The sequence below is a fragment of the Cryptomeria japonica genome, chromosome 10 (assembly GCF_030272615.1).
Source record: "Cryptomeria japonica chromosome 10, Sugi_1.0, whole genome shotgun sequence".
Taxonomy (NCBI): Eukaryota; Viridiplantae; Streptophyta; class Pinopsida; order Cupressales; family Cupressaceae; genus Cryptomeria; species Cryptomeria japonica.
In genome coordinates, this window is record NC_081414.1 from 717,861,646 (window position 1) to 717,887,927 (window position 26,282).

A 26,282-nucleotide genomic window follows, 5' to 3' on the forward strand; every position below is an offset into this window, starting at 1 on the left:
TGTTTCATTAATTTGCAAGGCTTGCAAACTTAAGATACACCATAAGAGCACTAAATGTCAAAGAAACAATAACATGATATAAGCACAAAAGTTGCATTTTGCTTGAGCCTTGATAAGTTCGGAGTTTGAGAAACTGGGATTGTATTATTAAATATTAAAGCATTTTCAAGAAAAACCAACTTCAGTCCAGCGTAACCAAGGAGTGCAAGAGAGTATGCATGCTTTTGATGTTATTCTTCATTTCTTTCTGACTCCAAAATCCAAGCACATGTTAAAACAATATAACCAAGTTGATAGTAGGATTCCACAAATTGGCTTTCCAGTGCAACGCTGAAATAAGATATTCGGCAAAACTTAAGAATAATTCCGTCTTATACCTTTACAACATCCCAGTTGATCAGCACATTAACCGCAAACTGTTTCCTACAACTTCTTAAATAACTTTTAACAGACCAGATACATGTTCTGGTCTATATACCATCAAAATTTTCGATTTGAAATATTTCTAAAATCAGCCTATCGCCACCACCGGCCAAAGAGACTCCTCTTTTCTTCCTTCTTCACACGATCTTCAAGTGATGGAAACTTGATTGCATTTATAGCAGTGTCTAGGACAATAGGTTTGCAAGGAACTGCTTGGAATGATGGAGGAAATTTCACAATATGAGGAGTTTCTTTTGCTTCTGCTGCACCCACAGCTGACTCATATGAATCAAGCATATCCAGTAGATATTTGGCAGATACCTGCAATCATAAAGCTCGTAATAAGAGTGCAGGAAAAAATATTTTACAAGCAGACAAGTAACAGTCAGCAATTTTGACTTGTGGAAATCTTAAAAAACAACATAACTAAATACAAGTTTTTCTATGAAAGCATTTGTCAGGACAAATCACTAATATCGAGTACTACAAAAGGAAAAAAAACAACAAAATCTGCAACCTTGAAGCCAATAAGCTTAGTAGTAAAGAAAAATAACAAGAAAATATAGTATGATTAAGAAAGATATACGATTTGACCTTTTTTTCAGCATCTTTTAAAGTGATTGCTGAAACTCCTTTGGAAAGTTTATCTTGAATCTTTCCTGCCTCTGCTACTTCCATTGCATGCTCTAAACATCTTTGCGTCCTGCAGTGGTTTGATAGTTCCTTCAGTTCTTGCACAGCAGACTGGTCAAACAAAACACGTGATTCAGTTAAACTCCAACTCTGGTATCTCAACAAGATAAAGAAATCGGCTTTGTCAACACGGCAAAGAGGGTAAAAGAAATGTTAATTCAGTTGACTCGTCAAATGCATTGACTACTCTAATGGTGTGACCTTGATATAGTACTTAAAAATTTCAATAAACAACAGATCTATACCTAAAAAACGTTTAATTTCCACACCATCACCATCTCATTTTTAGCTTTGTTTAAATGAAGGTTCAACGCAAGACAGAAATCCACAAAGCATGAACTAAATTATTTATGCTAAACTAAAAGAGCCCACACTCTTTTCCTATGAAAGAAATTCTTGAGCCATCAGGATAAACAAAGATAAACTGATCCTCAACATATCATATGGGTTATGTTCACAATGAACATGAAATAGTGGCAGTTGATAAAAGAAACTCAACCAATTAGCCAAATGTTAAACCTTGAATAATACAACCCTGGTCTTGATCCTGAAGTGAAGCAAAGTCAGAGAAGTTGGAACTTGGTCCAGAATCAGCTCATCTTTATATGCAACATTCTGTATAAAATCATATCCAGAATCATCTTTATATGCAACATACTATATAAAATTATATCCAAAACCACCAGTCACAGGATGAAAACTTTTCTGTCGGAACTTGTTACCCCTTCCCAGAATGCATTTGTACCAAGCAAGCAATTAACAGATAAAGTCGGGTTCAACAGATTCTTTACTCTCTTTAATCTCAATGTTTTTCGAGGGCCATGATTAAACAGCACATCTCTAAAGCTTCTGACATGGGTGATTGGGAGATGATTTGGAAAGCTAAGCACAAGCTGCGATTTAATGATAATAGTAAATCCATAAGATGGATCAAATGCTGCTTTACCACAGCCTCTTTAGCTACCAAGGTTAAAAACAAACTAGAGCCCTTCTTCCACTCCATGAGGGGACTAAGAAAAGGAGACCCATTGAATCCATACCGATTCATTATTATGAACAATAGCCTTTGCCATCTCTTATATGAGGGAACGAACAAAGACAAAATCTTAAATATACCAGCTACAAATAGAGAATTCAGGTACACTAACTTCCACTTCACAGATGACCCTCTTTTATCTTCTTCAATAATAATAAAAGGGGAAAATTTGTACAAATGTTGAAATCCACCAAGACATTTCGGGACCACTCATCAATCAACAAAATCAGGGGTAGTCTTTGCAAATATGCCAGCTAAAACAAAACAGCAAATCCTGCAGATATCGAACAAAACCTACCTAATACCTACTTGAGTTTCATGCTTCATTGGAAGGTCTCAAAAGAGTTATGGAATTCAGTGCAAGCTGTTCTGCAGGCAATCCTGATACACATTCTATCTTTATTACCTATACCAGCTAAGGTAAGTGGAACAATCACTACAGAACAAAAGACTTCCTCCAAAAGGGCACAGATGCCCAATTCAAATTTTCTACTGCAAATGGGAAACAGTATCTTCCCCTTAAAGGAATGAGGGTCTCAATATCAGAAAGATTGTTCAGTTCAATCATATGCCATAGAAATTATACATGCCTGGAGAATACTATAGGGCCCTAGAACAATAGCTCAGAAGCTCAGAGAGTCAAAATACAGATTCATTCTGCAGGAGCAGCAGCAAAATGTGAATGTCCCACTCTTGAAAATATCAAGGCTTATGTCTAAAGATGTCTCACCACTTATGAGGCTCCTCTCCAAGAAAATAGGAAAAGGGGAAAAATAAACTTTGGAGAGGAAAGCTAGAATGGGTATCATCTCCTCTCCTCAATAACCCTGAACTACAAACAGGCCAATCTTTTAAAGCGTAAGCCTCATAGAGGGTTATATAGCAAGTTAATTATATTATGGAATCTGTTGGAAAATGGATCCCATCAAAGGATATTGGTCAAAGTCTGCAAGAGCAAACCTCCAAATTCATTTATCACGTAAACTACTGCAGCGTCATCTTTCCTATTATAAATGACAAGTTAACTTGCCTGTCAAATCCTAATGAGAGGTTAGTGCTTCAGTAGCATATCACTGGCTTGAGGAACCAAGGAGCAAGGTCTGGAATCAAAAAGTCTTGCCTAAACTTAAAACTTTCCACAGGTTCTTTCATAACAAGATGCTTATAGTGGAAAATTTTCGAAAGAGGGAGAACCCCAGTGATCATGCAGCCCAAATCTGGACGTACATAGCCAAGGCCTTTAAAAAAGAATTCACCTGCTTATCATTACATCCAAACTTATTTCCAGTTGAGACAAAATGCAACCCAACATGCCACTCCTCGATCTCATTCTCAAGCTAACCCCAATCCTCAGTATGAGGAGTGGTGCCTAACTCCATAGCTAACCATAAGTCAAACCCGGTAATAAACTATATACATTTTCTATAGAAGATGATTTAACCTCACAAGCCAAGAACCATCTGCAAGCATACCACTTGTCACAAAAAGGAGATCAAGCAATAATAATATGCTCAACAACCTGAGAATTCCATATTGATTGCACAAAAAGAATATGTTACAATGAATAAATGAATCCTAGTAAAAGGATGAATGAAACCCTAGATGCAAAGCCCTCAAGCTAGATTAAATTAGCTAGTGCCAAGTGTCACGATCATAATGAATGAGACAAGTTAAGCTATTATTAAACTAATTTAATAAAAGGAAAAAGTACCTAAGTTCAGCTTAAGTGAATAAAGTAATTAAAGGACCTAATTAATTAAATGATTAGATAATTGTCCTAATTACTCCAACACCACCCATTAGGATTAACTTAAGGATTAGCTAAAGAGATAATAATGAATACAAAGATGGAAACATGAATGGGGAGTGGGTCCTGTTGTGACGTTTTCACATATCGCTGCATTGCAAATGGGGACCCCCCTACTTTTTAGGCCCTTTTGGTCCTCTGGATTTGGTTTTTGGGTCTTTTCGCAACAGTCTCATCGGTTCTCTCAGTTTGCAAATGTTTGGGGGTCAATTTGATCAAATCAGCAGCTCGTTTGAGCAAATTTGGCTAAGTCTGGAGCCAGTTTTGTCCATTTTAGGGTTTCATCTTTTGGACTTGGATTTGAGGCCTTTCCTTTAGGGTTTTGGAAAAACTGAATGTTGCATTGGAATCAGGACTCTTTAAGGAACCTACACATGAAATTTGAGTGAATTCTGAGCAACTTTCTATTTTTAGAAAGTTCCTATTGTTTAGAGATTTCATTACCTCCCGGATCGGTCTAATTTTGCCAAAAATCAAACTTGCTATTTTTAGTAGTTTCTATTTTTAGTAAGCGCCCTCATGCCCTGGTTTGCTCTAATTTTGACGTTTTGAAATATTTACTATCTATAGTAAGTCTATTTGTGGCAAGTTCTCAATTGGCAGGGATCCCGGCACTAAAGGCTAAGCATTCCGGAAAATTTGAAATGCAGGCTACTAATCAAAAGATTGGCTAAGTATGGGAATCATTCCAGAAGTGGAAAGCATTGAAAAATTGACTAAGTCCGGTAGAGAAATCCACTTCAACTCCAAATGGCATCTTGATCTGAGAATGAGCAAAAGACTGGCTAAGTCTGGATGAGAAATCAAATAAGGATTCCCTAAGGCAGAGGAATGCATCCAAATGGTATGAGCGCCAAATTGAGGTGGAGGAATTTTCCTCCATGCCAATCTTTCCCAAGTGCTAGGTTGGGCGCTAAACTGGGGTGGGGAATGAATTCTCCTCCAGCCCCAAAATTCCATGACCTTGCCAAAACAGCGACCAAGTTGGAGTTGGGGTGCTAGAATGAAGGGGTCAAGGAAAAAACTCAAAATTCAAAAATTCCTTCACTATATGGAATCAGCGCCCAGGTTTGGATATAGTCACCAAATTGGAGATGCTAAGGAAAATCAACGAGCATTCAAATTCCTCCATCATGCATGTTCAGAGCCCAAGGTCAGTTGGGGGCATTCGAAAGATGAAGCCATGGAAAAAATGAACCAAGAGGAATATCCTCCACATAAGCATTTTAGTGCCCAAGTCCAAGGCAAGACTTTCTCAATGTGAAAATCCTTCAACATCCTTAGAAGATTGCACCAGTTCTTGTGGAGTTGTAGTTAATCGTGGTGAAGTAGAACTTCGTTTATTTGGAGTTCATCCACTAGAGCACTATCTATTGATATCACTACCCTTAGGAGTAGATTTAGATCCTTCTAACCCTTTCCCCTTTAATTTCAGTTCATTCCAATTCAGTTTATTTGAAGCAAAAGCATCGCAAGATTGCCATATCCAATGAAGAAGTTCCAGCCACATCCAAAGAAGTGAAAATGATTCAAACATAAGTCCCCTTGGATTACTAGCATATCACATCAGAGCAATTGAGTCACGTCCACTGCATAACCGGAACCTTGGAGTCAATCGTTTGAACTTATTGCAATCTTAGCATACGATTGAGCTTTGATCAAGAGAGAGTAAAGTGACCGTTGGGCAACTTTATTTTGTGATAGGCGTTGTCATAAAAAACACGTCAATAGGTCCCAACAACAAAGGCCTGATTAGATACCCTTGTACAAACCAATGAAACTCTCACAAACAGAGAAAAAGGAAAAACCCAGTGGAAGAAAACTCCTCTCCAAAAGAGAGAATAAGAAATGAAAAATAGTACATGTGACTTAGCATGAAGGACTCCACATGTCCCTACAAGTACTGAATTGGTCACATAAGTACAATCAATATCCCCCCCCATAGGAGAGAAATGAAGAGATGATGTATCCCCCCAATAATAGAGAAGCTCCAATGTCGAAGATGAAGGCTCACAAACGAAGGTTGATGAAGATCCAAGAGTAGCAAACCACATTCCTCCCCTTGGGAAGAAACAAATCAAATGGCCAAGGCAAAAGAAAATCCATTGAAGGAGATGGAAGGAATAGTCTCATGATGTGTGCCATGGAAGGCTGCTCAATTGTCCACATGTTTGAATCGTGATATCCCAAATCAACAAAAGCAAATCCAAATAATTATGAAGATACCTAGTGAACGACCTCTAAAGGCACTGAAGATGGGATGACAAGACTACACAATCTACCATCAAAGAGGAAGTGAAGATCCTCAAGAATGTCCCCAATGTCTAGAGTGTGTGATGTATCAAATAACCCTGCAAAATCTAGCAAGTACTCATCCCACAAAGCAGAAACTAGAAGGGAACAATCAAATTGCTGAAATGAACTGATTTGTGAAGAATCTGGAGGTAGAGGAGGTACAACATAAGTCTCGGGAACCATGGTGGATACTGAAGCACACATAGGTTCAAGTGACCAAACCTCTCCTCATATTTCTGATCCACTCTATATGCATGAGGTAGGACCAGTCAATAGAACTGCATGCTCGGTGAGAGAAAAATGAGAGAACTCATACAATCGAGATGCATGATCAACATTAGCAATTGCAATGATCTCTTTACTATGCATGTCTACAATAAGCACTAAACCAAGTGTGAATTCTATTGTCGTACCCTGCCCACTATGAACTGGTCTGTGAAGAAGTAAGAGGTGGAGGAGGTACAACATGAGTCTCGGGAACCATGGTGGATGATTGAAGCACACATAGGTTCAAGTGACCAAACCTCTCCTCAGATTTCAAAGCCACTCTTGATGCATGAGGTAGGACCAGTCAATAGAACTGCATGCTCGGTGAGAGCAAAATGAGAGAACTCATACAATCGAGATGCATGATCAACACTAGCAATTGCAACGATCTCTCTACTATGCAGGTCTATGATAAGCACTAAATCAAGTGTGAACTCTACTATCTTACCCTACCCACTATGAGTAATCTGATATATGGAAAGGAGATTGGATGATAAAAAAGGAACACATAGTACATCATATACCCATAGATGAAGCCATATGATGAGAGGCTCCTGAATCAAGAAGCCACCTGCTGGACTGAAGATGTGTGGATGCAAAGAGAGCATGGCCCTTCCTCATGTTTTGGCCACATGCCATAGAAGCGGACCCAGAATGTGCAGGTCGTAAAGTGGTAAAAGAGGATGAACTAGATGAAGGTTGCTCAATATTATGCTTTAGGAGAAGATTGTAAAGCTCATCAATCTTCTTTGCATAACATTGGTGCTCATCATGTCCTGTCTTAGTGCAATATGCACACTTCGGTTTATCCTTCTTCAATGAAGACCTTTTAGAAGAGGAAGAAGAATCCAAAGAATCATGTGATTGTGCGTCCCTAGGCTGCTCATGTGACTTGGAAGCCTTGTGTCTTTTCCATGTGAAGCCTTCTGATCTGTGGTACCCTAGGATGCAAGAAGAGCCTGTGATTCGGTAGACTTCAATCAGCCCATCTGAACTAACTTGGTTTGCTCTCGAGTGTATTGAGAAGCAAACTCATCAAGTGAAGGCATGTTGTACCTAGAACTAAAAGTATCTTTGGTGGCATAAAAGATAGAAATAAAAACTGAATAATCAAGACCAAGCTGGCAAGGATGGAGAGAATCAATTGAGAGTCCTTCTGAATACTAAATTACTGCAACTACAATCTGAAAGAGGATGAAGGTGGCTCAATATTATGAAGGTCTAGTACGGAAACGGCACCCTTTGTTTACTAGTACGTGTACTTCGTACTAAAAACGGGTAAGGATACGGAGCAACATAAATACAGACAAAAAACTGTACCGACGCGCTTTTAGAAAAATCGGAAATATTTGTCACACCCGATTTTAGAATTCAGCTAAAAATTAAAAAAACATTCGTTTCTAAAAACAGTTGCAGTAAAATTTCTAAAAAAATGCCAAAAATATCATGGTTAAAACCTTATACATAACCCTAAACCAATGCCTCCATACAGCATTCAAAAATCTCTATGATTTTTTCATGTACAATTTCATTTGTTCAGTGATTTCATACCATTTTGGTCATTACGATTTCTGGAAACATTCGCATTTGCAATTTCATCTACAAGATCTTCATCATCTGCGATTTGATTGCTCACATACGATTTTCTATCTGCATTAGTTTTAGGTTTATAAATTTACAATGTTATAGTGTTTATTTTATAATGTTTGTAACGTAAGAATTTTTAAATTTAAAATGAATTAAAATTTATAAAACTAAAATATATGCCTACCTTAATCTTTACGTAGTGTTTAAAAAAATTAAAATATTATACACTTTGTCCTTTAAAATATTCAATAGTATATATTATAATAAATTATAATATATTTATATTATAAAATTTTATAATTTTGATGAAATTAAATAATAGTTATATACAATATAATTTTTTTCATTAATATATTTCATTTATTTTGAATTAATAAATAATTTACATTTAAATTTCGAAGTTAATATTAAACATATATTATAAATTATTTAAATTACATTCTTAAATCAATTTATAATTTATAATTTTTGTTTTATAAACTCAATTTATAATTATTTATATTTTATAATTTTATTAAACTATATTTTTGCAGATACCAATCATGGCGTCATCATAGGAGAACAGTGATTTTTTTTATTAGCATGTGATTCTGCCAAACTATTAATGAATTTTGGAATATGTAACAATTATGTGTCTATATTGCTCTTACAGTAATGAAAATCTTCTTTAATAACTTAGAAAATTTAAATGTGTATGTGTTTTTTATGAATGACATATCCTGTCTTATCCAAATGAGAGGTCTTGAAAAATGGTCATATCTGTATCTGGTACCATACCCGTTTTCATATCGGTGTTCTTTTTCGTATTTTTACCATGGTCACTTAGAATCACTTCTCCCATATCTATGCCCCTATGATTTATCTAATCTTCACTTTTTCAGCCCACCCATCAATTATCTTCCCTGACATGCTACAACATCGCCACTTCCACAACCTACCATATGCAACCACATTGCATCCAATGTCATCAGTTATCACTATCACCCATACTCTGCCTCTGGGCCAACAAAAAGACAAAACAAATCTGGCATTTTAATGGCTGCACAATTCTACCCATCAACATGCAGGTCTTCAACCAATTAAATGATGGAATATAAAATATGTTTTCTATCCAGTGATTCCTTACATTTATCCATCAGTCATGACCATTTCAATGCCCAGCAAGTCAAGAAAATACATATTTATTTTAAGTTCTAATAGTAATAATCACGCATCTAACTAAAGTATGAATGATTCTATTGCCAAGGATCACTATTGTCATGTCAATAGTAATATTATCCGTAATATCATTGCGGGTTACATTCACAAGATTGGCCACTTGCATGACAACGATAGTACAATGAGTGAATCCTACCAGCAATGGAACTCAGCCGACCACTAGCTACCTAAGGCATAGCCTGAAATCCCTAACCGTCAATGGTAGATATGGTATTGTGAAATGGTTTCTAGGTTACACTATCGCGAATCTGCCTTCCTCATGCATTGATCGTCCAACACCTCAACAAGAGTGTTTAAGTTTAACCCTATCAACATTCACATCTTTAATATTCCTCAGTATGACATCAATATATTCATGAATGTCTCACCCCATGAGGAATCCAACTTAGAGGACTATAACTCCTAGAGTGATGAGAAGGATTAGCTTTATGTATTAGCTGCAGTGTGATGAACAGTTTTTCATGCCCCCAGATCTGTTTAAATCCCCTCCTCATTAGATCCAACTAAGCATCTACCAACTCTTATTCCCACGCTTATCTCAAGAGATCTCATGTCAGCCTGCCTAATTGCAAAGACTGCCCAAATCGGCCAATGGGTCTTTAGGCGGATTACATGACAACACCCAAAAATCAATACATTCCTTAAGTCGTCTACTGATGGGATGACTTTTCGGTTGAGTATCCTAATGCTATTTACCAGGTTATTGAAGTTGAAAATCTTAAAGACCATTACCATCCTAGAAGAGAAAACCATTTACAAAGTTCATTTCAGCAACATCTCCAGCATGAGGCAAATACTTAAACAATCAGGATTCTGCTAATGTTTCACCATGCCATGGCCCTATCAAAATAGACGATGAGGATTCTCCTGGCCAACGCAATTCCCCTACCAAAACAACCCTGATCCCAAACTTCCCCTCCATCCCATTGGTCCTAGGTGACAGCCTACTCATGTTTTCAGACACAAAGATAATCCCGAGAGGCCCCCCAATCCCAATCCCCCATCCCTTCCCGGCATATAGCCATTTCTCCCCAACAACACATCTTTTTTCATTCCAATCCCACTTTTTTAATCAGCAGGCCAATTAATAACATGGGAGGAGAGCAGTCCCATCTTAATCCTACTCAAGCTCAGACCAAACCTCCCCTCCATCCCATTGGTCCTAGGTGGCAGCCTACTCATGTTTTGACTATTGAGGAACTATGCAGCAGATATACTGGATTTTCAAACACAGAGATAATCGCAAGAGGCCCCCCAATCCCCCCATCCTTTCCCAACATATAGCCATTTCTCCCCGACAACACATCTCCTTTCATTCCAATTAAACTTTATTTATCAGGAGACCAATTAATGACATCCCCTAATGCATTGGATTTTTTATCTTCCATCTCAGCTGCAAAATGTTATAAATTCTCTTCCTCCTCCCCAAGACCATCCCTGCTCACCCACCACTACTTTAATATTTATCAATGTTCATTCTTGTCCCTTAAAACACAGAAGAAGACTGATGATAAAGATTAAATACTTACCGTCAGCCATTAGAAGAAAATTGTGGGTTTCATCTTTTGAACATTACTGTATTATCTACTCTCGATTGATTTCAGAGTCATCTACAAACTGCTGCAAAGCCCAGATACTTGTCAATTTTTTATTTTTTTGTTCCAATCACCTACTTTTCTTCTTCGTTGTCCCCCTTAGCCACCATCCTACAGCCAACAACAATTGCATAGCTTCAAAGTTAGAATTCTTTGCCTGACTTGGGAAACTTGAAGAATGTTCTCAGATCAAGATGCTTCGGCAGTTCTTAGTACTAAAATCCTGTCTTAAGATTTCATCCTTCAAAATGCATTCGGAACTGTTGACCAAGACATGTTCAGCACCTAATGTTGTTTCCAAAAACATTTTAAATGCCTTTTGGACATTTAATCCGCATACTTTCTTTAAGCACTGTCAATGCAATTTCACTAGACTGCTTGAGCCTTACAGCCCATGTATTCAAGCCTACAAGAAAACTTATAAAGGCTTTCACCATCACTTCTTTTCTGCAACATAGACAATAGCTCTATTTCTACATAAATGCTCTTTTGCCATTGACCCAGATCAAACCAACAGCCCAAATGTTCCTGCCAGCCCATAAGGGGCCTGTACACTATATCCCATCTATATCTACATAAATGATCTTTTGCCATTGATTCAAATCAGACCAAACAGCCCAAATGTTCATGCCAGCCCATAAGGGGCCTGTATACTATATCCTATCTAAGAACCTCAAAAGGCTTTGTAAGATATCTCTATTATGAGACCTTATGCTGCCCTGACCCCAAAATGCCCTTACATGGCAAAAGGGCTCCAAGGCTTTATTCATTCTCTAAAGGCATAAAATCGTTTCCTCTAACATTGGATCGGGATCTAACTCAACAATCTAGAAGTCCTTTTGAGATTAAAGAGTCCCTATATTCTTTATATCCCACAAGTGCATTAAAGGTCATTGATAAAGTTATTGTTTCCTCTGCCCTTGGATCAATGCATTATTATTATGCCCAACAAGCTTCATTCAGCAGTTGATCTAGATTGGATCCTATAGTTCTTGCGACTCCTCGATGACATAAAGGATCAAATGCTAAATCATTTGATCTGAGGTCATTAAATATTTTCTAACCAAACGGCTCCTCAAGCAGCTATTTCAAAGGATTTATCATACTATCTTTTGTAGAATGTGCTGTGAATTCATGGGGCCTGAAGTTTCCGCCATGTCACCTTTTTTATGGGTTAAATTAAATTAGTAATATTATTTAAGTTAGGCCCAATAAACTCTAATTTTATGGGCCAACTTAATGAGCTTATTATAATTAAAATTTAAAATAAAATATGTTTTTAAACACTAATATTAAAATTAAAGTATTTTTAAATACTTAAAATTAAAAATAAACAAATAAATAGAAATTATAAGTATTTTTAAATACTAAAAGGGAAATTTATGACCAAGGGCCCAATTTGAAAAGGTATATCATGGAGGTGCATATCTTCATTTGGTGATCATTCAAGTTATCTTTTTGCATGCAATTTTCAGATTTGGGCAGTTTGTTCAATCTAGGGCATCCAATGACTAAAACCCTTTGGAATTCATCATATTGTATCAAGGTGAGAACCCTCATTTCCCATTTTAGATGATTCCATTCAGGGATCAGAAATGTGCTCATTGATTAAGGACTTCAAAAGATTTTTCAAGTTTGCATATTGCTGCTATAGTGTCGCTACAGTGATTGGCTAAAGATTTCATCACCTGGGAGGGTTAACGGTTGCTACTATAGATTTCATCATTTGAAGGGTTATATGTTGCTGCTTTAGTGTTTCCGATCATATTTGAGGGTTAACGGTTGCTGCTACAGTGTCACTACAGCGATTTGTTGGAGATTTCATCATTTGGGGGGTTATAAGTTGCTGCTTTAGTGTTTCCCAAATTCCCATCATATTTGAGGGTTTCTACATTGGTTTCCAGGACTTTGGAAAGTTTTGTGCATCAAAAAGTGCTGGATCTGAATGGTTTATGACATTTCCAGTCAACCCTAGCTGAGCACTAACATTGGAAGAGTAAAATTGGTCAATACTAGCCCTAAAAGTAGTTATACAGCTACTGGTTGACATAATTTCCAGCAACCAACAATCATCCTCACCATTATATCATTTGTATAAGTTGCCGTTCCAGCATTCTAGAAGGTCACATCAATCACATAAGGTGCTGCCCCAGTTAACAAAAGATTGTATCAGACATTAATAGTGCTGTTCCAGGCTTTGAGAGCATTAGTAAATCATTTGGAGTGCTTTATCGGTAGTCATATTGCACAACATCCATTATTGTTCACTTACAAGTTGATTTCGGAAAGGAGTAATTCTAAAAATTCATTTTCCAGCTTGTATATCAATATTGTTGATTTCTAATCAGATCTGAGTGTGATTTAAAGCTATTTAAGGTTTTTGTGAAGTTTCCAACTCTGTAGTTGCAATCAGCAATTGCATTACAAGTTTCAGTTGCTGTTTCAGTGGTGTATGTTTTAGATAAATCAGAAAAATACAAAAAAAACCCAGAAAATAACAAGAATCATAAAAGGGGAACATTACAGCTTCAGAGCCAGATATCTTCAACATGTAGAAATCAATATGTCTTTCCAACAATATTGCTGCATCAAAACCATATGAAGCAACAAAAATAAAAAACATAATCAAGGAAATAGATCATAAGGAATATAACTTTTTAAAAGTATGACATAAAGAGGTGAACGTTGGGAGAAGGAATACCCAAACAGTTTCCATATAATTTGTACAAATGCATCCTATCCACACCCATACACCAAGAAAAGGCTCACTTATTACATGGAGGGCAAGCTATTACCATTTGCAAGGAAATTAATAATGCAATTGACAAAACTAAACACAAAAGAGGACAACAAAGAGCAGATTGAACCCTAGAGAAGGGAAGTGGATTACAATACTACCAAGCAAAGTAGAGCCAAGGGTTGTAGATGAAAGTAAGGAAAGGGTGAAACTTTAAAAGGCAAGCACTCTCGTGTTATATACCCAGCATTCTCTGGATAAAGCTATTAGATTAGCCAACACAAACTATGCTACCAATTTAACAATTTGATGCTTTTTAAGGTAAAGCAAGCAATGTTGTCCATATACAAAAAGTCGGTTGCATGGAATCATAAAAATTCAGAGATATGTGAGTTGGCAGCTGTGGAGCAAAATCTTGTTGTCATTGCCTTCACAGCACCTTTAGCTTCCTTGATTAAAAACCAACACAGATTTAACATGGCTAGAGACTGTAGGATTGACAACAGTGTAGACATTAGCACAAGTTCAACAGAAAGAAAGAGACTTGTAGGTGAAACTGAAAGCTTCATAAAAAAAATGATGGAAATAATAATTTACAGGTGAAATCAGTTGAAGACTCAATGGCATCTCCTCCTGGCATATGTATTTTATTAGAAATATTTTCATGAAGAAGGCCAAATTAAAGATACCAAGAAGAAACAGGAGAAACACAGTAACTTGGAAGCCTTGAAAACATTACAAGTATCATTTCAAGCAAGCTACCAATCCTAAACAAGTTCTAGAGGCGCATAACCACTTTTCAGAATTTGCTTCATTGTTGAAGTTGTTTAAATGGCCATTGATGATACATTGATAAGGCATCCCTCAAGACATGTATAAGTCCATGGTAGCACAAACCCAAACCACTCGTTTTATTTCACAGATGGCTAGTTCTTCAACTGCAGAGAAATTGCTTTTCAAACAAAACAGAAGATCTTGCCATATATATACAATCAATTTCCATTATATTCCCAAGAACAGAGAAAGAGTGACATATGCTTAGGAAGGAATGGAACCTGAATCATGAGGATCAAGATTTGACATCTTCTGTTGCTTAACTTATTTTGGTGAAGCTTCATCTGTAACCACACCACGTTTTTCTGCTAACTGTAATGTCCCCTTTAGGGATTTCATATATTTTACCCTAGAATTCCCAAAAGTTATGAAGTATATTTAGGAAATGCAAATTTCCAATCTTTAAATCTTGATTTAGATCCCATCACTTGAAAATATATAAGCTTGCTGATTATTCTTATTAATTCTGAGACTGACTGTTTCTTCCTTGATGTGTTTGATGTATGAGTACGTCTGCTCTTCTTCAATTGCCTAATTCCTTTTACACTTTCATACTATATTGAGGAGACATGTCCGTTTGAAAAGAGACGCACATTTTAAGGGTCATATCTCCTCATTGCTTGCCTTCATTCAAATCAGATCTGCACTTGTGATTATAGATTAAATGTTGCTTTGTTTTATTCTCTTCCTCTTATCTCCCCCTCTCTAATTGAATTTGTCCTCCCACTTATATCTTCAAGTGAGGAGTGACACCTCTTCATCATGTCTGCCCTTTGCAATGGTCACAACCTTCATAATTATCACCTTTTGAAAGAGTCACAACCCTTCATTATTTCTGCCCTTTTGAGAGAATCACTTCCTTATTTCCTTCCCATTCCTTCGTCCACTAACCTTTCCTTACTTCCTATGCTCCATTCTTTTTTTTCCCCTTACTCCCTGTCCTATTTCAAATGAACTTTTATCCCTTTTATATCTCGTGTTTGAGGGAGTCACAACTCTTCATAGCATGCCTCTTGACTTTTCATTAAACTTAATTAACTTATTATTATAGTATATTATATTTTATTATTTTTTATATTTTAATTTAATTATTATTATTTATTATTAAATCCTATTTCAGAAAAGGGGCATTACACTAACCCAGATCCTACAGTAGTGAAAGATAGTTTTGAGGCCAATGAGCAAGACCATTGAATCATACATGCAAAATTTGCCAAAAACTCATGAGATGCAGAGAATGCCAAGTAACTCACTCACTTACTCACAGATGAGTTTCAGGGAGTTACAGACCAGAACTCATGGCAAAAACTTGGTAAGTCCTGCCTGAAAATTGCCTACACTAAAGTTCTGTTGAGATAATGAATTTGAGAATTTTTTTAGTTTGCCAGGTCACCCAATCAAACAAATTTGCATCTGCATATTCAATCATATTGATTTAAGGTAAATTTTGATTGCATAATCAATCATTGATATGTATCCCATAAGTGTGCCTTATACGTAAAGGCAATTTTTTGTTGTGCCATGAATATAAAATTTTCACTTGTAAACATCTGATATTTACATTTTTTTCCTATGCTTTATGTTCATAACATTCTTTAGTTTGCAAAACATTTACAAATCAGATAAAATATATACATACCCCTTTCAAAATAAAAAAGTTTAAACCATCCAAACTATTGCCTACTTTTGTTCACAATCAACATTAAAAATTTCCAAGTCATTAGATACAATCATGATCTACTTTCATTTTATTCTTCAGAATAAAAATTAGCCTTCCAGCATATTAATCAAAAAGATTAATGCTTAATTTATAAAGCATCATTTCTGCCTAAAACATTATGAAACAACTATTTCACCAAAAATACTTACTACATAAGAACCCTTCAGACGTTCATAACGCTGTATAGCGGAGTCTGCATGCTCACGTGCACGAGAAAAAAGTGCATAAGCTTCTGTGCGTTTTCCTGCCAAGCTGTAGGATTTGGCCACAAAAAAGCACCTGCACAAAACACACATCTACTTATTTTCTTTACAACAACTGTCACAAAGACTACTAAGCCAGCTCTTTTATCTGGTAATTAAAGATTTAGAAAAGGACACACACCAAGCAGAGAAGAAATGGCCTCAGACATCTCAAAAAAATAAAGTATAAATCAAGCAGATGAAAATGTTAATTCAGATACGATTTCACTCTTCTATTGGATTTAGTCTATTTACATAGATTGGCACAAACCCACTGCGATGGCATTCCTCTTTGCATATCACAACCACTTGCCTCATTCTAGATGGGTGTCATGTCCCCTTCTTGCACATAGCTCAGTACGAGTTTTCCTTTAGCCTATTCCCGGGTTCCCGTAGACTAAGTGGATGTGGTTAGGGAAATCATACCCCTGAGGTGAGCTCTGGCAGTGATTCTCAGAGTTTTCCGGTAAACTTTATTTTTTGGCATGTTACTATTTTTAGTAAGTGCTGTTTTTAGCACTTGGTCTTGGTTTCTATTCCTCTCACAATTCAGTGCAGCGGTTTCCAGTTTTTGCCTTGGTGAGTTCTAATGTTTTCAGAGAGATATTTGATGTTATCACTAAGTCTTTATAAGATTATGCTGCCAAAATGCTTCCAAGGTTCATCTTTGTTGGTTGGAGGATGAACACCCTCTGCTAGATAGCTGGTTTCCGTGGTGAAAGACCCAACCTAGCTTGTTGGTGTTCAAGTTATCGGACCTTTCAATGATTTTGTGCTTGTCAAGTGATTGTGGAGTTGAATAAAATAAAGTTATATTCAGTATTTTGATGCAGGTTTGTTGGTTTTGGTGTGGTGTTTGGATTTTGGTAGTGTGGTGTGAGTTTAGAGGAGATTAGATTCAATTTCTGAGTGCTGGTGTGATTTTACTGAGAGCTCTGAAAGTGCTTTTACTGAGTAGCTGGAATCAAAGATTTACTCATACCTCCTTAAGGTTTAGAGCAATCATTTTGGGCATTGTTTCTGAGTTCTCCTTGTGCTGCATTTTGAGCGATTATTTGCATCATTTGAAGAAGATATGAATTTTCTAAACAAAATCGCCCTTCTCCAGGAGGCCATACATCTTGCCTTGACTTGCGGTTTTCATAGCAGGTCTAAAATCTACATCTTTGGTGATCCCTAAGCATCAGTTTGGACATTAGAGATTGCTGGTGAAGTTCTTTGATAGTGCAGGGGCAGATTTATTGAGTTTGGTGAGTTGAAGATTGCTCTAGCTAAGCGCCCTTGTCTTGGCGGTTGATGGTTGGACATGGGTAACATTTGTGAGCAGACCTTTCATGTTTTGAACACATTCTCAGGTCCGATATATTGTTACAGAAGTCTGATTTCAGTTTGTAGTTGAATGCTAATCTGATTATGAATGAAATCTGAAGTAAACAATCAGCAAGCTACTTCAATGGTTCACATCTTGCAAACACAGAAAAAAAGCAAAAAAAGGGAGTGGTCATTACAATGGGGGGGATCTGCCCTATTCTGCCATTGAGAGACTCGCCCTTGTCTGTGGCATGGGTCATGGAGGCACAACACATTACTAAGTTTTTCCTCAGCAACCAGAGCTTTATCAACTGAGAATGTAAGCAGAAGTTCTATTGGGAGTACTTGAGTCTTGACTACCTCCAGGGTTTGTTCAGTTTGTTCTCCTCACTCCTGGGCCTATGTGCAACCTTTCTATGGGCACCTGGCATTGCCAGTCTCCAGCTCTAAGCTCTTGTTTTCATCTTCATTAGCTCCACAATTTGTGAAAGGTTCTGCCCTTCATGTTGTTCTTGTCCTCAATGTTTGGGGCATTTCTTCTTTAGATTTTATCCTGTTGTTATATTTACAGATTATTCTTAAGTTTCTTTCCACAATCTGGGGTCTTTTACTGTAGTTTTTAGTTTTTACATTTCTTGATTGTAACTGTATATTTGAGTCCCATTAGCTATTATGGTCATCTTTGGACATATATCTAATTACTTTCTTTGTTCCATTCATTTTAAATCTAGTTTTGGATTAGAATCCTTCCCTTACCCAAAGAATAAAAGATTACTTGTTTTTCTACATACAGTGATCCTGAACTTAATCAAAACTTCTAAAACCTGCAACTCCAAACAATTCAAATGAGTTTATATTTTGCAATTACATTTAAAAAACATTATAAATGAAGCCTTCTTCAGTTATACAACTGAATTATTTAATTGTGTCTTAAATAGAAAGCACCTTCAACTTTAACCTAAATGTAACCCACAGTAAACAAGACTCAGTTGAAATGGCATTTTAGACGAAACATAGGATCAAAATATATCCAATAGCTTTGAATCTAATTAAGGGTTTTTGTCAACCCCAAAGATGCTTAACCATATAAAGCTTGAGACCAATTAGTTATTTTCAGCAGCTGATGGTTGATGATTGTGTGGAAAGGGATCGTGGTAGTTTAAAACTTAAAACAATGGAAAACCAACTGCTGATCTTGTCAACTTCTTTGCACCTGCATGCTCAGTCTATCATTGATCCAGATTGCAGGAGCAATCAGAGCGGTAACACAAAGCTATAGAATTGAATATGTTATGAAAGTAATAAATTCATGCCATCAAATTTAAATAACAACCAGAGTACAAAAATAACATAGATTCATACAGAAATAGGGAGGATCACAAAAATCTGAGGGAGGAATGTAAAAATATGTGCATATCTATCTCCAAAAAGCATCCCACAACCCTTGTTTCAGAAGTAATACTAATTACATACATACCATAAAAGTTGAGACAAATAAACAATAAGAAGACAAAGTTGTACATCTACCAGCCATGACATGAGAATCAATGCCACAGTCAGGACAGTGTTGTTGACCGGCACTTAGAACCAAGTCAGCTACACTTTGGTACAAATGATCGAAGTTCACAAAGAGCTGGAAAATATATTGCGGAATGCTAATGGCAGTCACTGAAATCTTTGTCTTCACTGTTTGGCAAGGTGGGACATGCTTCTCAAGTCTGTAAATTGTTAAAGAAGCGAAGGACACACGAGCTACTTTAGTTGGCCTGGCCACACATTGCCATAAAATGGAGCATGAAATCTGCTGAGTATAACTGCTGCCTAGATTAAATCTTGTTCAGATGTATTTTGTTTTTTCTTAATATTTTGGATTAGATTATGGAAAGGGCAGAAAAAAAACGTGGATAGGGCAGAAAAAAAACGACGTGGATAGGGCAGAAATCACATGGTAACATGCGCGAAAATCGTGACCAAAAAAAAAACGTGTTGCCGAAAATCGCGGTCGGAGGAAAAACCCTCAGAATCCCGTGGCTAGCAAAAAAAATCGCAGAAAAAAAACTTTATTCCTGCGAAAATCGTGAAGGAGGTCGCAAAAAAAAAAACTAACAGCCAGCGTGAATACCTCAGATCGCGAAAAAACACGATTTTCGGTAAATGCGATTTTCCTTTGGGGAAATCCGTGCTAAAGATGACCTGCAGAAATATATGAACCCTTGAACCTGCAAAAACTTTCGCTGAAAAAGAGAATTTTTTTTTTCAACCTGCAAAAAACTCTTCTAAAAAAAACTTAGAAAATTTTTAATAAAAAAAACTTCCAAGATTTTTAATTTCCATGCTCTGATACCATGAAAAATAATTGAATGAATGATTCAATAATCGGATAATCTATTCAACGATATACAAGTGTATATATAGAGATTACAAGATGGCGTTCTATAAAAAGAACTAATCGTTAAAGTGAACTACTAAAAAGCTAAACGCTAAATTAAGCTTAAAAGCTGATTACATAAAAAAAGGTAAATGACCATTAAACAAGGAACTAAAAATAGGTGACTAAAATAGAATTAAATATTCTAATACCCTCCCTTAATGATCATTCTATCTATCACACCAAGCTGCCCTCTAAATTTGAGAAACTTTGTCGGGCTCAAAGACTTGGTGAGGATATCTGCAATCTGATCTTCTGTAGGAATGTATTGCAGTATCACTAATCCATCTTCAACATGCTGGCGGATGAAATGACAATGAAGCTCCACATGCTTTGTCTGCTCATGGAAGACTGGATTTTTGGCTAATTTCAGAACCCCTTGATTATCACAAAACAAGGGAGTAGGTCCTTGTTGAGACATTTGCATGTCTACAAGCATCCTACATAGCCAAATCGCCTCACATGTTGCCTTAACAATTCCCCGATACTCTGCTACAGTCGAGGAAAGAGCTATTGCATGGTGCTTCTTGCTGGTCCATGTGACTGCCCCTGTACCCATGTTGAAAACATACCCAGAGGTTGACTTTCTGTCATCTACACAACCTGCCCAAACTGAGTCTATGAAACCAACCAGCCTAGGATCTTTGCTTCTGCAGTACAGAATGCCAAATCAAGAGTGCCCTTCACATATCTAAGCACATGCTTTGCTGCAACCCAATGTTCAACTTTTGGGGCTGACATGAAGCGAGAAATATAGCTCACAACATAACTGATGTCAGGTCTAGTGGCAGTGAGATAGATGAGGCTGCCCGCTAGTTGCCTGAACGAAGACTCATCCATTAAAGGTGAATCTGATTGGGCTAATAATTTCAGCCCTATCTCCATAGGTGTAGATGCAAGTTTGCAATCTTGCATTCGAAACTTATCCAACAAGCCCTTGGCATACTTTGACTGAGAAATGAATATGTGGCTATCAATCTACCAAACCTCTACACCAAGACAATAATAGAGAAGTCCCAAATTTGTCATATCAAAATGCTTACACAAATGATCATCAACATAGACTACTAGAAATAGAATATCATCACTAGTATGTTTGACATACAAATTGGGATCTGAAGGACTCCTTTGAAAGCCTTGATCAATCAAGTACTTATCAATTTTTATATACCATGCATGAGGAGCCTATTTGAGGCCATAGAGTGCTTTGACTAGTCTACATACCTGGTGTTCCTTACCGGCAACCTTGAAACCTGGAGGTTGCGTCATGTAGGCTTCTTCCTACAAATCACCATTGAGAAAGGCACTCTTGACGTCCATTTGATGGACTTTCCATCAAAACTGAGTTGAAAGAGCGAGGACAAGCCGAATGGGACTCATCTTGGCTGTGGGAGCAAATGTCTCCTCCATTATCGGACCGAAGAGTTGCATTGAGCACTGCTGAAGCTGAGTACATTGTGAAGCAATGTAGGTTGTTTGGGAAACCTTGGGAACCCTCATTCATTAATTGTAACAATCAGAATTGTATTGAGATGTTTGTTAATCATGTGTTATCACTATGTTCATGATATCGTACAGAAAGGTGCCATTCAGCTGAATATGTCAACACCGATGAGCAGATTGTAGTTGTTCTTGCCAAGCCTTGTGTTCGAGTGAAGTTTGTGTGCTTCAAAAAGAGACTTGGAAATTGTAGAGAACACAGCCTTGGCTAAGAGGGAGTCTCAGTCTTAGTGATACATTAAGTTGCATCTTCCACCCTCTGTGGGCAATGCAAGGTGGAGTCACCCTCTACGGGCAATGCAAGGTGACATTAGATCCTTCTCTGGGAGAAGGTTGAGGTGAAAGACCTCCTCCACCCTCTGCGGGCAATGCAAGGTGGAACCACCCTCTGCGGAAAGCAAGGTGGTAGGTTATTCTTCTCAGTAGAGAAGTTTTGAGGTGTAATACCTCTTCTCACCCTCTGCAGGCAATGCAAGGTGGATCCATCCTCTGCGGGCAATGCAAGATGGATATCATGAAAGTTCATGATGTGTATTTATATATTTGTGTGTATTCATTTCTTGTAGGTGTGCATAATAAAGTTTTTGGATCCATCCCTTGTGGGCAATGCAAGATGGATATCATGGAAAGGTCCATGATGATTTGTTATTTGGCTAGAATTCTCCCTAGCTAAGAGGGAGTGTTGAAATAATAGCTACTTTGGATCAAATATAAGTATTAGTTGTATTGGGCTGGACCCAAACGCATTATGTAACTTGTAATTTGGTCTGGCCCTATAATGGGCGATGTAACTTGTGAATAGGGCTAACCCTATAATGACTAATGTAACTTGTAATTTGGTCTAGCCCTATAATGGGCGATGTAACTTGTGAATAGGGCTAACCCTATAATGACTAATGTAACTTGTAAATGAGTCTAACCCTATAATGGGCATTGTAACTTGTAAATGGAAATAGGGTAGACCCTATCACATGTAACTCATAATTTATATTGGTCCGACCCTATAGTTGTACCTTGTAATTTTGGGCGCCAAAATTATGAATGTATGCAAGATGAACCTAAGTCAATCTAGGCGGACAAGTCACCTATATATACAGATCAGTCTTACATCAAATGCACACACTGATCCAGCGAATTGACTCCACTATTCAGCAAATTATCTCTGCACATATTCAAGCGAATTCCTTCAGCAAAGCAATGAATTTATACCTTCAGCAAGTGACCTGATCTAAGGGGCAGCAAACTCACTTTCAAGGACAGCGAAGGTGTTTTTGGGGCAGCAAATCATCTTCTCAGTCAGCGCGTTGTCAAGTGGATGATTCACACCAGCAGATTGCTTTACTTGATTAGCTAACCATCTACAGCAAGGATATTCAGATAAGTTTGCCCTAGCCCTGTCATACTGCTGTATGCCCTAGTTTGGATTATACTGTGCTGATATATTGCTTCAAGTGTTGAAGCAGAACTTGTAAGAATCATACTTATTTGGTGTAACACAATATGAGATTTTGATTGCTGGGTTTTTCACCTCCAAGAGGGAGGTTTTCCCAGGGTACCCTTGTCAGCTGTGTGTTCTTTGTGTTGATTTTATGTCATTGCTATCTAAATTTAACAGTCTGATTCTAAAATTAACACCTAACGCCTTTATTAAATAATAAAATTTGGTGAACTCTGTAGTCTGTAGAACAAAATTCCCCTCCATTATCGGACCGAAGAGTGACTATGTGATAGCTGTTAGGTCCCGGAGACAACTGAGAGGGGGGGGTGAATCAGTTGTCAAATAAATTCAAACCAAAAACTTATTAACCAACTTAATGCTTAATACCGGTAAACCAATTAAGTATGCCGATAGACAGTGTTAACAGTAAATTGCCATACCGGTAAGAATTAATGCATGAAACATAAACACAAAGTCATCCACAACACATGACACCAATATTTGTACGTGGAAACCCTGTAAGGGGAAAAACCACGGTGGGAAACCTTACCCACAATCAGATGATACTACTGCAGATAGTAAGTGTACAAAGAGGGGTCTGCACATGCAGAAAGGCCAACAACCTAGAGCTCACTGCTCAATCACAAACGGGAGTCACACTGACTACAGTTGGATGGTTAAATCCAATAAGAATGTACTGTACAAAATCGCATCTTCATATGCTGAATTCAGTACCGGTGTAATGCTGATATGATTCTACAAAAACCTAACTTCACCTTCAGATGATGTCTTCGTGTATACCTCTGCTTGATCTCGCATATACCTTCACTCAAATCTTTTTCGCATTCCACACTTGATCTTACAAATAAGATCTTACATTTATACCATACCCTAAGACCAATTTTAGTAGGTCAGCTCTACAAGATATTACAATAAAACATTTTACAAATAATATAATATCCGATGCAATAACTGATAAAACATGTCGGCTTAGTGCATTTATAACAATAATAAATCATCTCCATAGCATGCCATGCTGATCTGGAAAAGATAAACTTGCCGATGTAACCCTAGATAACCTGGACCTATTTGCCAGTAAAGGCAAATATGCAAATAAGAATATATCAATGATTAGTACTTCAAAATAAAGTGTCCACATGATGTCTTCGACATTATCAAGTGTCTTCCATGTCATTCCAGGTACCGGTGAACATTATATCCTGCCGGTTGATCATATACCAGTAACTGTTGCACAGACTATTGCTTGCCGGTGAATGTTGCTGGATCTCCAAAGTAGGTGTATTTAGTAGGTGTTGACATCAATGACAAAACCATACCAAAATACCAACAATCTCCCCCTTTGGCATTGATGGCAACACAAGATGGAAAAACCATCAAAGTTCCAAAACAGAAATGCCAAATAACAGAAATGCCAAATACAAAAACCAACAATCTTCATTTCTCCCCCTGGGAGTAACAATACCAATCTTTTAAAAAACTTTCCCTTAAAATCTCTTTTTCTTTCCAAAAGGATAATGTGTTTTTCCATAGATATCTCTCCCCCTTTGACATCAAATGCCAAAGTCACAAAAGGTCAAGTTCATACAAAATACCAACCAATTCAATATACCAACTACTCCCCCTGAGAAGTAGCTTCCTCATCAAATACCGGAATAAAAGATTTGTCTATTTAATTATGTCGGTTGATGACAATCATCAACTGTCTAAGTCACTACCGGTGGTGGTATGACTCCGAGCTGATTTCTGCTTAAGAAAATAAACCCACATGCGTCTGCTGAAATCATCAACAAATAATAGAAAATACCTACATCCAATGACTGATGGAGTGTTCATGGGACCACAAATATCCGCATGAACGAGCTGCAAGACCTTGGATGCTCTCCAAGCGTCTCCATCTGAAAACGGAGTCCTATGCTGCTTTCCATCTTGAAACGCTCAGCAAACTCCATGATTCTGAGTTTGAATCTTAGGTAATCCTACAACTAGATCCTCTCAAACCAACTGAGAGAGATAGTGGACATTCAAGTGTCCATATCGCTGATGCCAAAGAGTACTGATGGAAGTACTCCTAGCTGCCATGGCAAGCTCTTGAGAACTAGTAGAATCAACAAGTCTATAAAGACCTTGATCCTCAATGCCAACTGCAACTGTAGTGCAAGTCTCCCTGTCAACAATGCTGCATTTGTGCAACCCAAAGACGACATCTAGTTGTGGTGAATGTTGCATAATCTAACTAACTGACAGTAGATTGAGCTTCAGACTAGGTAAAAAGTATACATTGAGGAATATCAAATCCCTCCCACCAAAGGAAATCTGAACGGTGCCCTTGCCGACGACAGTATACTCTTCGCCTCCACCAAAGATCACTGAATCAGTGAAAGGCATGTACTCTGTAAACCAATCCCGACAGTGCGTGAAATGCCGAGAGGCTCCAGAGTCAATGTACCAGGCTGATGATTGAACTCTCCAAAGTCAATGTACCAGATTGATGATTGAACATCATCATATGAGGTTTGGGCCATGAACGCATAGAAGGCAGATTCCTTCGGATCAGGATGCATGGCAAAATTGGCTTTCTGCTTGGACCCTCCCTGTTTGGATTGTTGGGATTGGGATGCTATCAATTTCCTGCAATCTTTCACCAAATGGCCATTCATATGACAGTAGGCACACTATAAGCTCTTCTTCTTCGAAGACTGTTGAGCTTGACCTTGACCTTGTCCTTTTTGCTGGAAGGACGGAGCTTTACCCTTGTTCTTATGCGAAGTTGAAGCTATGAAAGCATGTTCAATGGACGAACTAGTGCTTCTTCCAAACTGTTGCTTCCATTGATCCTGTTGTAGAAGCTTGTTGCAGAGATCAGGAAACTTCAGATCAACACTAGTAGAGGAGATATTGAGCGTATCAATGAAGTGCTTGTAGGATTTGAGAAAGCTTTTCAACGTGATCACTACCATATCCTCTTCCACCATGGTTCAGCCTATAGCTTCCAACTGGTCACGGATGTCCTTGATCTTCGTAAGATGTGCCTAGATAGATGACTTCTCATCCATCATGATAGAAAACAGCATATTCTTCAGAAAGAAAGCTCGGCTCTTGTCAAACGTTTCATGAAGATCCTTCAAGAGAT

General features: G+C 37.5%; 1 protein-coding gene across 1 annotated transcript in view; it reads right to left on the reverse strand.

Moving 5' to 3' along the window:
- Positions 1 to 215: 215 nt before the first annotated feature.
- The window catches only part of LOC131046263 (uncharacterized), a 59,909-nt gene continuing 33,842 nt past the window's right edge, over positions 216 to 26,282 (reverse strand). Inside the window, exons 11-13 of the mRNA XM_057979949.2 lie at positions 16,362 to 16,491; positions 1,018 to 1,167; positions 216 to 744 (exon numbers count right to left, since the gene is read on the reverse strand). Of these exons, the coding sequence (XP_057835932.2) occupies positions 517 to 744; positions 1,018 to 1,167; positions 16,362 to 16,491 (508 nt within the window). The 3' untranslated portion in view covers positions 216 to 516. The remainder of the gene's footprint in view (positions 745 to 1,017; positions 1,168 to 16,361; positions 16,492 to 26,282) is intronic.